This window comes from Ovis aries, chromosome 13 (genome assembly GCF_016772045.2).
Source record: "Ovis aries strain OAR_USU_Benz2616 breed Rambouillet chromosome 13, ARS-UI_Ramb_v3.0, whole genome shotgun sequence".
Taxonomy (NCBI): domain Eukaryota; kingdom Metazoa; phylum Chordata; class Mammalia; order Artiodactyla; family Bovidae; genus Ovis; species Ovis aries.
In genome coordinates this window covers 63,064,185-63,082,616 of record NC_056066.1, presented here as the reverse complement: position 1 = coordinate 63,082,616, position 18,432 = coordinate 63,064,185, and the positions used below count along the sequence as shown (strand labels likewise).

The window sequence follows — 18,432 nt, the reverse complement described above, 5'->3', positions numbered from 1 at the left end:
CTGTAAAAATCATCCTTCTCTCTAGCGCTTGGTAAAACCATGTAGTGGGCTGGATACAGGTCATAAGTTTCCAAACTGTGCTTGCCTTTGACCTACTTTATAACACTGCAGCTTAACCTTTAGATGGCAATGCAAAAACTTGCTGTCTGTGAACGTGCATAAAATTACATGCAGCAAAGGTTCTAGAGACTTTTCCCTTGCCCCACTGTAGAAGCAGCCAATTTCACGTTTGCATATTTTTATTTTGGCCACATCTTGTGGCATGCAGAATCATAATTTCTAGACCAGGGATCAAAACTGTGCCCCCTGTAGTGTGGAAACGCAGAGCTCTAACCACTGGACTGCCAGGGAATTCCCTGTTCACATATTCTTAGCAACAATCCTGATCTATAATGTATATTCTTTGGCTTTTCTCCTGAACAGGTTATAACACTTTATAGATTCCCTCATTATTAATGAATTGAATTAAATACAATTCAAATTGTGTCACAGACACAGGTTCAGTTTTAAAACATCTTTATGAGTTATAATATTACTTTTTAAAAAAATTTATTATTTAATAGGAAGAAAACTGCTTTACCATGTCGTGCTGGTTTCTGCTATATAACCACTCAAATCAGCTGTAATTCAAGGTCATCAGAGCATTAGGCTTGGTACCCTGTGTTATACAGCAACTCCTCACCTATATCAACACTACTCTTTCCATTTTTCCCACTCTCTCCCTTCAACTGTGTCCACAAGTATGTTCTCTATGCGTGCACCTCCATTCCTTCTCTACAAACAGGTTCATCAATATATATATATATATGCATTTATGTGTCTCTTGTTTTTAAAAATTACTGTTTAATAGGGAAAAATAGCACCAGTGGCATACCACCTTTACCAACTAATCAAAGTCAACATTACCAATTACGAGACAAATTAACATCTATGTCTTCTGATAGCATGCAGTGATAAATGCATAACCTTGCTGTAATCATAAAGCAGCATCAGAAAAAGCCAAATTGAAGTATATGCTATAAAATAACTATCACACACTCTTTAAAATCCAGATCATAAGAGACCGAGAAGCTGTTCCTGATTAAAATGAACTGAAGGGAGACATGACAGTGTAATCCAACATGTGATCCTGAATTAGATGCGGGACCAAAAATCAGGACATTTTGTTAAAAAGGACATTGGTGGGACATCCGGTGAATATGAACAAGATCTATAGATAATACTGTATCAATGTTAATTTCTAGATTTGATAATTAAAGTATTCATATGCATCATGCTTGCAGCTTATTCTAAAATATTTGTGGAAAAAATAATAGGAAGAGAATAATAATGATGTGATAAAATATTAACATTCAGAGAATCTGAATTTTACTGTACCATCTTAAAACTTTTTTGTGAGCACGAAATTAATTCAAAATAAAATTGTCTTCTTTTATATATAAATTCAACCCAGACTTGCCTATCAGGGATGCACAATAATTTTAAACAATGTCCCCAAAAGCTATGTTCCAGAGGACCATTAATTTCAGAGGATGTAATTAGAAACGAGACTAAATGAGGGGAAGAGAGAAGCAAACAATGACTTCCCACATGCTCTTCTACCCACAGGGTTAGTCCTAACTGCAAAGGCCTCTGTTTTGACAGCCTCCACTGATAACACACACTCTTTACCCACTGGCCACAACCAAAAGAGTGTCCAGTTACTTCTTCTGCCAAGAACCCAACCATCATGTCATGCACACACCTCTAGCCCACCCCACTCTTGTTCCCCACCTCCCACCTGCTCCTCTGTGTGTCATCAGCAGTGTCTGCATATAAATCACAACTCAAGGCTTTTGCAACTCTCATCTCACCAAACATAAACCTTATCTGAAAACTGCACTCACATTTTCTCTAGCAGCCTCAAATAAAATAAAGATATGAAAATGTGGCAAGCTGCCCTGCTGTAGATCATAGAAGAGGGATCAGTAGCAGTTTTGAAGAAATGCTGAAGATAATTTACAATCAGTAGTTATAAAAATTACCTTGAGGAATGGAATAACAAAAGGACGAAGAGGAAAGTTTGTAGCCTCCTGGAGCTTGCAATGGAATTCTTCAATTGTTACTGTTGAGTTCTGAAAAGATAAAATAACACTGGTCAACTTCAAAAACTGGACAGTGTTCTCCTAATATAAATCTGACAGTGCTGAGCCCTGTGAAATAATGAGGATAATTCCAAGAGCACTATTGTGAACCCAGATCCCTCTCAAAAGTTAACCAGATTTTGTTTCCTTTATGAAAGAAATCCAGCCTCTTTGATTTTCTTCTGAACTGTCCCAAATCTAATAAGTCCCCCATGATGTTTGGGAGCCTGGGCAAAACAGGGCACTGCATTCCTCCCATGAAGAGTGGCACTGAGGTCCTCTGTCTTGAGGGGTTCATCACAAGTCACCTTAGGTACAAGTAACCAAGAGTACAGTGTTTCCAGTTGAACAGTTCCCAAATTAGTCTAGGATATCAACTTAATGACTTGGAGCATCATTTCTTCAGTTCATTTCTTCACTGGTTCTGCCTACCTCCTAGCATCAGTTCCCTAAATCTTCCTAAGCTGGAAGTTAACAACAAAAATAGGTGCTCTTCAAGTGGTTTGTTTACAAATCAGAGTACCTCCAAGTGAGCAGACTTCTACTAGTTAGATTTTAGTATTCCCAGGGAAGTTTTCAGCATTTTCCCAGTATTTTTTCAAGTCCTTCTTTAAACTAGGATTCTCAGCTTCTCTAAGAGGAATATAACAATACAAATATTTTCTTCAAAGTTCGCAAACTATTTTTATTTTTACTTCAATTCCTTAAAACACAGCATACTAAGTTAAAAACAAAACATTAATATGAATTCTTGCTTGCCTAAAAGAACAATGACGACTTTTAGGATTTATTTATATAAAATCATCAAATGTTCAAAGATGCAACATGTACCGCACAAATTATTCATCGGCAAAGTATTACTTCTTAATAAGAAGAAATGGAAAATATATAGGTCCACCAACACAAAACTGCATTAAAAGTTATAATGTATTTATTATTAATAATGCATTATTATAATGCATAATACATTAGAACACTTAGGGTGGTAGATTTGTATGCATAAATGAAGCAAGATACATATAATATACTAAGTGAAAAATCAGTAACATAGAAGTATATTCCAATAACATGTTTTTGAAAATAATACACATACATTTATATAATATTTAAGTATCTGGAAGGAAAATTACAACAGTAGTTATTTCTAGATGTGAAATTATGTTTGATTTTCCAAACACAGCATATAATATTGAGCAAAAACTAAAATATTTCTTTAGAAAAAAGAATATATCAAATTTAACCAGGTTAAATGAAAATGTTTGAATAGCTTATCCCATTTCATATAAAAAAATTCCTTTTAAACCCAAATGCCTGATTTTGTAAATGACAGGCATATAATGCAACCAAATCTACTGACAATCAGGGAATAAAAATTAAGTATAAGAGAAGGGGCCTCCCCGGTAGCTTAGACAGTAAAGAATCTGCTTGCAATACGTGAGACTCACATTTAATCCCTGGGTCAGGAAGATCCCCTGGAGAAGGAAATGGCAACCCACCCCAGTATTCTTGCCTGGAGAATTCCATGGACAGAGTAGCCCGGCAGGCTAGTCCATGGGGCACAAAGAATAGGACATGCAGCTTGTGGGGTATTCCAGTTTCCCAACCAGGAACTGAACCAGGGTGCTCAGCAGTGACAGCATGGAGTCCTAACCACTGGACCACCAGGGAATTCCTCAGATGTGATGTCTTGTTTGAGGTCTGCTCAGCTGTTGAATCTATAGGCACAGGTCTTTTGTTATATTTTCAGCCTTTATTTTAGCCCCACATTCTTTCTTTCCTCCTACTATGACTCAGATCTCTTTCAAGTCCCCAAGGTTCTGTTCATGTTTTTTTCTAACTTCTCTATGTTGTACAGACTGGGTAGTTTTTTCAAGTGCTCTAGCTTCAAGTTTATTGATTCTTTCCAGTCTATTGTTGAGTCCATCACTGAGTTTTTATAATTTTGTTATTGTATTTGTCAGTTCTCCAATTTGCATTTAGTTCTACTTTATTATACCTTCTATGTCTTTGCTGAGACCTTTGTATTTCATTTGTGTAATTGCTCACTGAAGCATTTTTATGATGGCTGACTCAAAACCCCTGTCACATATTTCAAATATCTGGGTCATCTTGACTGATGTCTCTTGGTTACATTTTCTCTTTACACTCAAGATGGTCATGTCTTGGTATAAGCGACTTTCTGCAGTATACTGGATGTTTTGGGTTCTAAGACTCCATATTTTATCTACATATTCTGTTTTTGAGGCATCCTCCATCACTGTGCCGTTGAGAACAGGAGAATCTCTGAACCTGCCAGCTGCAGTAAAATCCCAAGTTTCCCACTCAACCTCTGTTGATCTGAAGAGGAAGGAGGGGTTCCTTATTGATGGGCAGTGATGGGAGCTCAGACTCCCCACTAGGTCTCTTATGGGAGAGGGAAGGTAGTACAGTATTATTTTTTTTCCTGAGCTGGTCAACTACAATAGAGTGATTTTTGTCTAAAAGTTTTCTGCCTTACTTGGATGATCCTCTTCTAGTCCTTTGGCTAGAAAGAGGTGGGTTTGTTGTGGTGGTGGTTTTTGGTTTGCTTTTGTCTGTGCTCATTTGCATTTCCTTGTTACTGATTTCTCCAGACCACAGTCCAGGATACATGATGAAAGCATAAAACCAAGGGAACTCACTGCTATGTGTTTCCTTGGGTCTCAAGGTCACTAGCCAATCTGCTTTCTTCTATCTTCAAGAGTCTTAATTTTGCTTTATGTAACTGTTCATTTTTTTTTTTTCTGGCTGTATTTTTCAGGAGGAATAGGAAGAAGTATACCTTTCTGTTGGAGCTTCCCTGGTGGCTCAGATGGTAAAGAATCTGCCTGCAATGTGGGAGACCTGGGTTTGATCCCTGGGTTGGGAAGATCCCTTGGAGAAGGGAATGACAACCTACTCCAGTGTTCTTTCCTGGAGAATTCCATGGAATTCCTTTCAACTCGCAAAGAGTTGGACTTGACTAGAGTGATTTACACACACCTTTTTGTTACATCTCTGAATCAGACTGGACATGACCAAACCATATTCCATTAAACTGAGGTACTGTCATTTACTCAGGCATTTATAGAACATTTAGCTGGTTCAATTTTTTTTTTTGCCTTATAAATACTGTTAGTGCACATTGGTTATCATTTTCTTAGGATGAATGTCAAGGAGAAATACTGGAAAGTCAAAAGAATTGTCTAGTTTAAGGCATAAACTACCTTCCAGAAGAGTAGAAACAGAGTAGAAAACATTTATCTTTACCTTGCAGTGGAAATTGCCACCCTTGCTTCCTGGTATAGTTAGGGCCAACCAGGACCTTACCTCTTACACAACAGAAATACCAACACACAGGTAAACTAAACTCTGGCTATGCTACCTATGTGACCTTTTCTGACTTTGCAAGCAAGCTTTCTCCACATGGAATGACTGTGCATTTATATACGCTTGCCAAATCTTAACCATTCCCTACATAAACAGAAGATCAAAAAAGGCTTTCACGGATTGGGGAAATATAATAATCTAAAGGTGTTAATTTTCTACCAAATTAGACAAAGTTTTCACCAAGAGGGTAGAAAAAAAGAAAAAGAAAAGGGAAAAAGGAAAAAAAAGACAGGAAAAAGAACTGATTGTTAAGCTCAAATGTAATATGCATAAGATAATCATTTTATTTACAAATAATGAGTTTTGTTATCTTTCTCCAATCCTTATATCTTATTTACTAGGCTATAATGTTCAGGTTTACAGAGAATAGACTTTCTATCTGGTTCATATTATCTGAGGGAAAGCTTTTGAAATTTCACCATTAAGCACAGGTCTGCTGAAGGTTTTTGGTTTATACATACAACTGTCATCAGATTAAGAAAATTCCTGCTAAGTGTGCATTTTTAAACAACAAACAGATATTAAATTTAACAAACACTTGTCTCCAAATATAGTTTCAATACCAATTACTATAGATTACATGTTTCTGTAAGCCCTCAAAATTTCTACATTGAAACTTCATTTCCAATATTTGGAAGCACAGCCTTTGGAAGATGACTAGGTCAGGAGGACAGAACCCTAATGAATGGCATTAGAGCTCTTATAAAAAAGATCTGAGAAAGCTCTCTTGACCCCTCCGCCCTGTGAGGACACAGTGAGAAGACCATCTATGAACCAGGAAGTAGGCTCTCACCAGACACCTAATATGCTGAACTTTGATCTTGAACTTACCAACCTTGAGAGGTGTGAGAAATGAATATTTGTTGTTTATAAGCCACCTACTCTTTAATATTCTAAGAGCTTAAAAGGACTAAGACGCTCATCTTTTTAAAAATCTATTTTAATTAGAGGATAACTGCATTACAATCTTGTGTTGGTTTCTAATGCACGGCAATGTGAGTCAGCCATAAATAGATATATATCCTCTACCCCTTGAGGCTCTCTCCCCACCCCCGCCATCCTATTCCTCTAGGTTTACACAGAGCACCAGGCTGAACACCCTGTGTTACACAGCAATTGCCCACTAGCTATCTATTTTACACATGGTAACATATGTATTTAGATGCTATTAAATTTGCCCCACCCTCTTCTTCCCCTGCTGTGTCCACAAATCCATTTGTCTGTGTCTGCATAAAATGCTGATCTTTTTTTAAAAATAAGCTTATTTATTTTTATTTATCTATCTAGTTTTGGCTGTTCTGGATCTCCGTTGCTGGGCGGGCTTTTCTCCGGTTGCAGCAAGTGGGGGCTACTCTCTGGTTGCAGTACACAGGCTTCTCATTGCAGTGGCTTCTCTTGTGGAGCACAGGCCCTAGGATGTACCAGCTTCAGCTGCTGTGGCACGTGGGCTCCACGTGCTGAGCCACATTGTGGCTCCCAGGCATATGCGCAACAGTTGTGACACATGGGCTTAACTGCTCTGCAGTATGTGGGTTCTTCCCAGATCAGGGACTGAATCTCACTCTCCTGCACTGGGCAGGTGGATTCTTTACCACTGAGCCACCAGGGAAGTCCCAAGATGTTGATCTCAATGAAAATCTTAATACGTGAGCATATAAACTGGCATGAACTTGGAAAAACAATTTGGCCTTATATACTAAATTTATATACATGTATACCCTATGAAATCACAATTCCATTGTTCAGTGCAATGCTTGCATACATGTACTATACATAAAAATGCTCATTATTTACAATGGCCTCTGTACAGAATAGACAATATAGTTGGTCAACAACAGCTAACCTTAGGAAGGCCTGCTTGCAAGGTTGGGGCACTGACTGGTGTCTAGGAACTTATAATTTCCTACACTGATACAAAACTTTCCATAACTGAAAAAGTGAAAGCATCTCAAGTATTCATCAATGGATGACTGCGTAAGCAAAACATAGTGTGTATGTGTGTGAGTGTGTGTATAATGAAGTATTAACTCATCTTTAAAAAGGGAGAAAATTGTAAGACATGCTACAACATGACTCTAGACTAATAGGGTGAACCTTGACAGTATTATATAAGTCAAATAAGCCAGCCACAAAAAGATAAATACTGTGATTTCACTAATATGAGGTACCTAGAGTGGTCAAGTAGAATGATGGCTGACAGAGCTGAGGAAAGAAGGAAACGCGGAACCATTGCTTAATGGCACAAGTCACAGTTCCAAAAGATAAAACAAGCGCTGAAGGCAGATGGTGGCTGATGTTGCACAACAACGAGTACATTTAATACCAGTGAACTATGCGCTTAGAAATGGTTAAGATGAAAAACATAGTTAAGGTGGTAAATTTTGTGCTATGTGTATCTTACCACCTCATGATCAAACAATTAAAAAATCTGAAAGAGAAAAAAAACGAAACTTTAACCCAAGCACAACCATTTAAAACAGACAATTAGCTATATCTACATTTGTCTCAGATGGTAAAGAATCTACCCGCAATTCAGGAGACCTAGTTTTGATCCCTGGGTCATGAAGATCCCCTAGAGAAGGGAATGGCACCCTAGGCCAGTATTCTTGCCTGGAGAATCCCATGGACAGAGGAGCTTGGCAGGCTACAGTTCATGGATTCGCAAATTCAGACATGACTGAGCAACTAACACTTTCACTGTCGAGGACTAGCAAACCACTCCACTGTGTCCTCAAGATGCTTTCTCTTGAAGTCTTCTCTGCTCTCCTTGAGATAGAGACTCCAAACAAACAAACAAAAAAGTATATTTTCATAGCTCATAGCTAGAAAAAAATTCGTTGTGTGTGTGCATGCACATGCAAATGAGCTGTCATTTTTTCCTTTTACTCTTGAAATTAAGCAGATCCTACTTAAAGTAATTTGCTGCTGGAAATGGCATCAGACAAATTCTGATGTCTACTTTGCTTCCAATTATGTTCAAACTCGTTTTGACATTTAAGGTAAATTTTATTAGTCTAGAGTCAGAAACTTTTCTATGGTACTCTAAAATCTGACCAATAAACAGACCCCTCCCTCACCCCAAACAAAGAAACAAAAACACCATCCCTCAATGGATGACAGTACTATTTTTACAAGCTCTGATTTATGCTAAACACTCACTTTCCTTCTAGGAGTCTGGAATTTTATACATGCTGCACAGAGTGCCTATTTGCCCAGGCACCGCGTGTTTAATGGGGTTCCTTGGGTAGAAACATCATACATATACATACATCATACATATGCTGCTGTTATCTTCACAGATGGGTGAAGAGTGAACTCTCTCTGACCACTCATGCAGGGGAAAAAGGAAGCCTACACATGGATTCTTCCAGATCCTGACTGCATCTCACCTTTCTGATCCAGTTGTGTATCCTTTCTGTATTAAATCTCAGCTCTGGGCACAACAATATGCCAAGTCCCGAGAATTCCAGCAAATCTCAAGACGTGGGAGCAGTGTTGGGGGACCTATGATGCTGCCTCAAAATGTAAGAAACTCAAATGTCCACTTAAAACTATAAACTGTGGTTAAGAATTCAGCTGCCAATGCAGGGGACACAGGTTCGATTCATGGTCCAGGAAGATTCTACATGCTGCAGAGCAACTAAGCCTGTACAACACAACTGCTGAAACCCTTGCTCTGGACCCCACGCTCTGCAACAAGAGAAATCAGAGCAATGAGAAGCCCATGAACCGCAGATATAAGTATTTTTAAACGGTATAAATTGTGGCATATTTCTACAATGAAACATTATACAGCAATGATAATGAACCACCTACAGATATACAAAACAACAGGGATAGAATCTCGCATGATAAAGAAGTCATTTACTACATTTTGCCTTGTATGAAAGTGGTTTCTTCCTCACAATACTGAGTTATGTTTTAAAGCAGCAGTTCATAAACTTTTTAGTCTCATAATCCCTCTAATTATTGTGGGTTACATCTATCAATAATCTGAAAATAAAACTGAGAATTAAAAACACTTGTGACGGATACAAACTTTTGTAAGGAAATAAGAACCAAGTCTGCAAATGCATGTCAGATACTACCGTAGAACAGTTGGCCCCTGTTCCATGGATGAAGAGAGGGGAGTGCATTCTTGGGATGCATAGGATATCTCCTACTGAGAGCTACTTCTCCAGAATCAGGAAATGTAACTAACCTACCACATACATAAAAATACAAATAGAAACGTAGACAAAATGAGGCAACAGAGGAATGTTTCAGGCAAAGGAAGAAAATAAAACCCCAGGAGAACAGGTGACGTAGAGACAGGCAATCGGCCTAAGAAAGAGTTCAGCGTAATGATCGTAAAGATGATCAAAGAATTTGGGAGGAAAACAGATACACAGAGCAATAAACCAGACCCTTTCAAGAAACAGTTAGAAAATAATAAAAAAACAACCAAAAAGCGGTGAAGAATACAATAACTGAAATGAAAAATTCACTAAAAGGAATCAATAGTAGACTAAATGAGGTAGAATTATCGATAAATGAGCTGAATGACAAAGTATGGAAATCACTGCCACCAAACAGAAAAAAGAATGAACAGAAATGAAGACAGTGTAAGAGACCTCTAGAACAACATCAAGTGCGCTAATGTTTGCATTATAGGGGACACAGAAGGAGAAAGAGAGAAAGCGTCTGAGAAAATATATTAAGAGTTGATAGCTGAAAACTTCTTTAACCTGGAAGCCCAGGAAGCACTGTCCTATACAGGGTTAATCCACAGAAAAACACACCAAGACACATTTGTAAACAAAATGACAAAAATTAAACAGAGAATATTAAAAGCAATAAGGGAAAAGTAACAAGTAACATACAAAGCAACTCCTCTAAGGCTATCAGCTGATTTTTTTTAGCAGAAACGGCTAAAAAAAGAGGAGTGGCACAATACACTTAAAGTGATGAAAAAATTAGGAAATGGAAACGCTTCCTGGTAAAGAGAAATATAAAATAAGGGCAGGAAATCATCCATACACAAGCTACTGGGGGGGGGGGGGGTAGACAAAAGCAGCAACATTTCTGTATCCATAATAAGCACTTAAGGGACACATAAAATAATTAGATGTAAAATATAAAACCCAAAACAGTAATCATGAGGGGAGCAGAGTACAAAATGCAGGGTATCTAAAACTCTTCTGAAAGAAATCAGCAACTTAAAACAAGCATGTGTATATATATATATATAGAGAGAGAGACCACTATACAAAAACCTAATGGTAACTGCAAAACAAAAATCTGTAATATTATCTACACAGAGAAAAGGAATTCAAATGCAACAGTAAAGATAGTCATCAGATTACAGAAGAGAACAAAAACAGAAAGGCAAAAAAGGACCTAAAAAACAAATCTAAAAAACAATGAACAAAATGGCAGTGTGAGCATATATACTGATAATTACCTTAAATGTAAATGAACTAAATGCTCTAACCAAAAGACAGACTGGCTGAATGCACACAAAAACAGGACCCATATATATGCTGCCTAAGCCTGGTGGGCTACAGTCAGATAGGACCAAGTGACTGAGCATGAGGCATGTGCCAGATCTCGAGACACATAGACACTGAAAGAGGAGATGGGAAAAGGTATTCCAAGCAAATAGAAATCAAAGGAAAGTCAGAGTGGCAATACTCGTATCAGACAAAATAAACAAAATAAAGACTGACTGGGAATTCCCTAGTGGTCCAGTGGCTAGGACACCATGCTCTCACTGTTGAGGGCTCAGGTTCAATTTCTGGTCGGGGAACTAAGATCCCACAAGCTGAGTGGCATGGCCAAACCTCTCCCCCACCCCCACCAAAAAAAACCCAAAACAAACCAAATATAATGATTAAAGGATCAACCCAAGAAGACAGAACAATTGTAATATATATATGTACCCAACACAGGAGCAATATACAAGGTAAATGTTAACAAAGGACCTTAATACTCTATTTAATCAATGAACATATCACCCAGACAGAAAATCAATAAGGAAATACAGGTCTTAAGTGACAAATTATACCAGATGGACTTAATTGATATTTATAGGGCATTCCATCTGAAAGCAGCAGGATACTCACTCTTTTCTCAAGTGCTAATGGAACATTCTGCAGGACAGACCACAGGCTGGGCAATTAAAGCATAAGAAAACTGAAATCATATCAAGCATCTTTTAAAACACAAACACATAGAGGTTAAACAATATGCTACTAAACAACCAATGGATCACTGATGAAATTAAAGAGGAAATAAAAAATTACCTAGAGACAAATAAAAATATGACACCCCAAAACCTATGGGTTGCAGCAAAAGTAGTTCTAAGAGGGAAGTTTACAGTGATACTACTTTGCCTCAGGTTATATGAAGAATCTCAAACAAACAACGTAAGCTTACACCTAAAGCAGCTAGAGAATGAAGAAAAAACAAATCCCAAAGCTAGCAGAAGGAACACAGCATAAAGATCAGAGCAGAAATAAATGAAGTGGAGATTTAAAAAATGATCAGTGAAACTAAAAACTGGTTCTTTGAAAAGATAAACAAAACTGATAAACCTTTAGTCAGACTAATAAAAAAAGAGAGATGGCCCAAATCTATAAAATAAGAAATGAAAAAGCAGAAGTTACAACCAATACCACAGAAAAACGGAAGACTGTAAGAGACTATCAGGAGCAACTATATGCCAACAAAAGGGACAACCCAGAAGAAACAGACAAACTCTTAGAAAAATACAATCTGCCATGACTGAACTATGGAGAAATAGAAAATATGAGTGGGCCAATTATCAGTAATGAAATTAGATAAGTAATTAAAAAACTCCCAACAAACAAAAGTTCCGGACCAGGTGGCTTCACAGGTGAATTATACCAAACATTTAGAGAAGAGTTAACACATATCCTCCTGAAACTATTCAAAAACTTGAAGAGGGGCGAATATTTCCAAACTCATTCTATTAGGTGACAATCACCCTGATAAAGATATTAAAAAAAAAAGAAAATTACAGGTTAATACCATGGATGAACACAGATGGAAAAATCCTCAACAATACTAGCAAACCAACTCCAACAATACTTTAAAAGGATTATACACCATAAATTTCATAAATCAATCAATGTAATACATGACATTAACAAACTGAAGAATAAAAACCATATTATCATCTCAATAGACTCAGAAAAAGCTTCTGATAAAATTCAATATCTGTTTATGATTAAAAACTATGTCTACCAAAGGGGAAAGTGGGAGAGGGACAGATTAAGAATTTGGGGTTTACAGATACACAGTATTATGTATAATACAGATATACAAAAAGGACCTGCTGTATAGCACAGGGAACTATATTCAATACTTTGTAACAACCTATAATGGAAAAAAATCTGAAAAAGAATATAACTGAAGCACTTTGCTGTACACCTGAAACTAACACAACATTGTAACTTAAAGTGAAAGTGTTAGTCCCTCAGTCCTGTCTGACTCTTTGTGACCCCATGGACTGTGGCCTACCAGGCTCCTCTGTCCATGGAATCTCCAGGCAAGAATACTGGAGTGGGTTGCTATTTCTTTCTCCAGGGGATCTTCCCAACCCAGGGATCGAACCCAGGTCTCCCACATTGCAGACGGATTCTTTACTGTCTAAGCCACCAGGGAAGCCCCTCTTTTGCAAATCTCTCTGCTACATAACTTAATAAAAGAGAGCTGGATTCTTCTGCATTTAATGTGTTGCAATATCCTATATTATATAATCTCTAGAAAATTTCATTGAACAGTCATGAGAGAATTAAGAGTCAAAACATAAGTAATACTTTAATATTATTATGAAAATGCTTTTTACCTCCTGGGCTTCCTGAAAGGTTTTTGAGAAATCCAAGGGGTCACTAATTACACTTTGAGAACTGCCAAGTTGTGTGAATTATCCTTATCACGTAAGAGGCTAATATGCAGGAGCACAGTGTGCTTTTAGTAGAGGTAAATCTTGAGGAATTCAATTTACAAACATTAAGAACTGGTAGGTCTTTTCTTACATATACTGAGAGTTGAACCCTCCCAGATTTCAATGTAAGAAAATCTCTAACTTATAGCATGGATTTGCCCCTCAGTATAGAAAAAAGAAATTATATGTACCTTGAAAATCCTAAAAAGAAATTATATTTGTATGAGGAAACAATGCACCAGGCACTGAATATATTATTAAGTAACAAAACAGTGGAACCTCAATGGATCTGTTGAAACTCAGTTTTAAGACAAATTCAAAGTTGCTTAAAGGAATTAAATTGATAACCATTATCCACAACTGAAATCTATGATTCAACAATATTTTACAAATTAAACTAATCCAGATGTAGAATTTACCACACTGCTACAAGTTTGGGAATGAGGAGAAGTATGCATAAATTTCTCTGTTGGCTTCGGTTCTGAGCCACATACTCAAAACAGTCGTTGACAGTGATGCTGTACTTACCACCAGTGCTAGAACAAGAGTCCGCACCTTCTCCCCAATCTCAGGTGAGATGTCATTGCCAAACTGCTGCAGAGTGGTGAGGAAGCGTTTCAGCTTGCTCAGCTGCCGAGCACCACAAGTGGCTGGCAACTGTTGGTTAGTTAGTGCAGATGATGTGGAAGAGGCAGGACCGTTGCTGAATCTTTGTGGTGGTGATGGGGCGCCGTTAAGGGTAGGAGGAGAATGGTTGATGCCATTGCTCACTAAAAGAAAGACTTGGTTTAAGTGCAAATCACAATGATCTCTGTTAATTTCCTATTTTTGCATTCTCTTTCATTTATTGATTTTAATTTTGTACATCACATGATAAAAGCGTATAGAAGACATTGATTCAGCCCTCTGAGACAGACTGCCAGATAAAAAATGGTAACAGAGTAACATAGACATGTTAAGAGAGAAGAGTGTGAGAGCCACAAGAGCAAAGAGAAGGGACATCTAATTTCTGCAGGTGTGGGGGTGGCGAGGAAAGGTAGCTTTTAAGACTTCTTGCAATGGGTTGCATGAGCGGAATCTGGTAGAATCCTATTTCCGAAAGGACATTGATCCCAACTTCAGACTCCCAAAGAAGCAAAGCGGTCAATTAAATATGAAAAAATTTTTTTCTACCCCATAGGTTTATTGACTTATTCCTACAATGAGATATGTATCTCTTTGACCATTCAGAATATTCACATTCATCAAAATCTGTTTTTCTCTGCCTTGATAGTGCCAAGCGTTTTCTAGATACCATATGGGACACTTCCATTCTATATTTCTGGCCTAATGATAATACATGTGATTAATTACAGTTTTCCTATTTGCCCATTGTTCTGAACACTGATTTCTTGTAGTTTTAATCTGGAACACAACTCTAGAGCTATGATCTTAGAGGCAAAGTTCCTTCTTCCCTGTAATGAAATAAATATGCCTAAGTGTCAATAGATTTTTATTTAATCATTTCCATGCCTGAAAATTTAGCAAAATAAAGCAAGGTCTAAAAACATATCACCTGTATTAAGAAGCATTATTTGACAGACTGTGTGACACAGGAACCTGGCAGGCTACAGTCCATGAGGTCGCAGAGCTGGACATAACAGAAGCGACTCAGCATGCGTGCATGTTGCTCCTACTAGGTTTCATAACTTTTTCCTGTGCTATGTACATGTGCCCCTTATTTTACTTACCAAATTATACTTAGTTCTTTCTATGTTTGCACTGCCTTGAAAGACTGTCCACTTCTTGATAAATAAACATCTGTGTATATCATAATGAGCTATCAAAGCATATATTAAAATGTTGCTAAAAGGCTCACTGCATAAAAGGTTAATAGGCTAAGAAAAAAGATGGTGATCTTTCTACTGTCTTCCAGGAAAGGACATTAGAGCTACTACTGGAAAGGAAGGTTCAGAACTCAACCTCAGCAATTCAGAAAATTAGCAGCAAAGGTGTTCACAGAAAGGACCATTGTCACTGGAGAGCTGGCCTCTTTTGACGCAAATCATAAATATAACACATTACCATGCTTTTGGCCACTCTGATACTCACTTGGGCTATTTTACAGTTTCTTCAATGAAAGTATGTGATCACATTTTCTGAAATAACACATATTCACCCCTAAACAGTCAAGTATGGAGGTCAAAAGGGCTCAATTTAGTTACACATACAGACACACACAGAATTCTACAGTGTGTATCTTGAAATCTGAATGACAGTCTAGATTTAAATCTGTTTCACATCAAAGATAGGACCTTTATCTAAGGCTGTTAAACTGTGAGATAAAATTACAGAAATTAAGGGGAAAAGATACCAAACTTCATATCATAAATTCTGGCTCAAATTGTTCCAGTTGCCAGTTACTTAACTTGAAATGTTTTGGGACCATAAATAATTAAACCTTCTTTTTAAAATTGAGGTTTTAGGGCAAATTTGATTAAGTTACTGGGTTTGGGGGAAATTCAGCTTTAGTAGATAGTACCAAAAAATGCTCTTATAAACAATGTTCAAGTTGCTCCACACATACTCTCACCAAGACTTGATGTTCTATTTCATTCTGAACATTCTTTTGGGTGTACACAGTACTACACTGGTTTCAGTTCCTTTTTGACTAATAAGGCTGAGCAACTTATTATACATTTATTGTCTTAATAAGATTGTTATGGACTAAATTATATCCCCCTCTCAAATTCCTATGTTGAAGTTCTGACCCCAGAGTACCTTAGAACATGACTGTATTTGGAGACAGGGACCTGAAAGGTTAAATGAGGTCATGAACCTAGGTCGTAATCCAATACGACTATTGTAGTTTTAAGAAGAGGAAGAAGCATCAAGGACGCACATGCACAAGGAAAGGCTATGAGAGGACAGAGCAAGAAGGCAGCTCTCTTCAAGACAGAGAGAGAGCTTCTGAAAAAAAACCAATCTGCTGACATCTTATCTTAGACCTCTAACCTCCAGACCTGTGAAAAAATAAGTTTCTGTCGTTTAAATCACCCAGTCTTTGGAATTTTGTTAAAGCAGCCCTACTAAACTAATAAAACAATCATTTTCTTTTGTAAAAAAACCTTACCATGACACTCGTGGAGTAGTTCAATAATTTTATAAAATTTACTTTGAATCCTATGAACCAGTATAATAATTGAAAATTCATCCTTTTAGAGTCAAAGAAATTAAAATAGATACTTTTAAGTCAAAAATATGAAAACAAAATATTTATACTACTAAATTTCCAAGCACCTGAAAGAGTTATGTACTATTCTCTGAGGGAAAAAGAAACAACCAAATATATGTATGTAGGTTAATAGCCATTAAGAAAATGTTGAGTAGTGCATATAGTAGACTTAATGACATTCATTTAGATCCAAACGTCACTGTGACCCACAAACCCAAGTAACTAAGAGGTCTCACATGCTGTAGGAGTGAATGACACGGGCCTGGGTCCTCCAGGATTTATTGGTGGAAGGGGTGGCATGGTGGGAGGTGAGGATCTTGACTGTATCTTCACTTCCACAGGAGATCCAGGCATCGCTGGCACCCTTTTGTCAGTACCAACTGTAAAGAATAAAAGGAATGGAAGTCAGAATTTCCTATAAGATAATAAAAATAGTGACAACAATCTGAAATATTATGTTGGTGCAAATGTAACTGCCATTTTTGCATTGTTGAAATTTGCTGTTTGATAGTAGAATACATTCTTAAATAATGTGGTTATGTTATATACACATTTCTCCTTTTTTTTTTTTGCTAATGACATCACTTGCCATTTATTTTATCTTACTTTAGAATAGGAAAATGATGTTAGACAAAAAGTAAATTCAAGTGATTTTCTTATTTGAGTTCAAAATGGGTCATAGAGCAACAGAGACAACTCACAACATCAACAATGCATTTGACCCAGGAAATACTAATGAACACACAGTGCAGGGGTGGATCAAGTTTTGCAAAGGAGACGAGAGCCTTGAGGATGAGAAGTGCAGTGGCCAGCCATTGGAAGCTGACAACGACAACCGAGAGCAATCAGCGAAGCTGATCCTCTTGCACCTACATGAGAAGTTGCCCAAGAACTCAACGTCGACCATTCTATGGTCATTTGGCATTTGAAGCAAATTGGAAAGGTAAAAAGCTTGATAAGCAGGTTCCTCATGAGCTGACTGCAAGTCCAAAAAAATTGTCATCTTTTTGAAGTGTTGTCTTCTCTTATTCCACACAATAACAATGAACCATTTCTTGACTGGATTATGACATGTGACGAAAAGTGGATTTTATATGACAGCTGGTGATGAGCAGCTCAGTGGTTGGACCGAGAAGCTCCAAAGCACTTCTCAAAGCCAAGCTTGCACCCAAAAATGTCATGGTCACTGTTTGGTGGTCTGCTGCCCGTCTGATCCAGTACAGCTTCCTGAATCCCAGCCAAACCATTACACCTAGGAAGTATGCTTAACAAATCGATGAGATGCACCGAAAACTGCAATGCCTACAGCTGGCATTGGTCAACAGAAAGGGCCCAATTCTCCACAACTTCCGAATGCACGTTGTACAACCAGTGCTTCAAAAGCTGAATGAATTGGGATATAAAGTTTTGCCTCATGCTCCACTGACCTCTTGCCAACCAAATACCACTTCAAGCATCAACAACTTTTTGCAGGGAAAATGCTTTCACAATCAGCAGGAGGCAGAAAATGCTTTCCAAGAGTTGGTTGAATTCTGAAGCACGGATTTTTAGGCTACAGGAGTTAACAAAACTTCTTTCTCTTTGGCAAGTATGTGCTGATTGTAATGGTTCCTATTTTGATTAATAAAGATGTGTTTTAGCCTGGTTACAATATTTTAAAATTCACGTTCTGAATCTGTAATTACTTTTGTGCCAACCTAATACCAACATATCTACCTAGAGGACTGAGAAGTTATGAAGATGATTACTTAGTATAA

General features: G+C 37.5%; 1 protein-coding gene across 6 annotated transcripts in view; it reads right to left on the bottom strand.

Moving 5' to 3' along the window:
• The window catches only part of CBFA2T2 (CBFA2/RUNX1 partner transcriptional co-repressor 2), a 137,001-nt gene that overhangs the window by 24,294 nt on the left and 94,275 nt on the right, over window positions 1-18,432 (bottom strand). For all 6 annotated transcript variants that reach the window (XM_027977087.3, XM_027977089.3, XM_042230322.2 and 3 more), the window contains exons 2-4: window positions 16,912-17,055; window positions 13,990-14,231; window positions 2,025-2,114 (exon numbers count right to left, since the gene is read on the bottom strand). In XM_027977087.3, coding sequence (XP_027832888.1) covers window positions 2,025-2,114; window positions 13,990-14,231; window positions 16,912-17,055 — 476 coding nt within the window. The remainder of the gene's footprint in view (window positions 1-2,024; window positions 2,115-13,989; window positions 14,232-16,911; window positions 17,056-18,432) is intronic.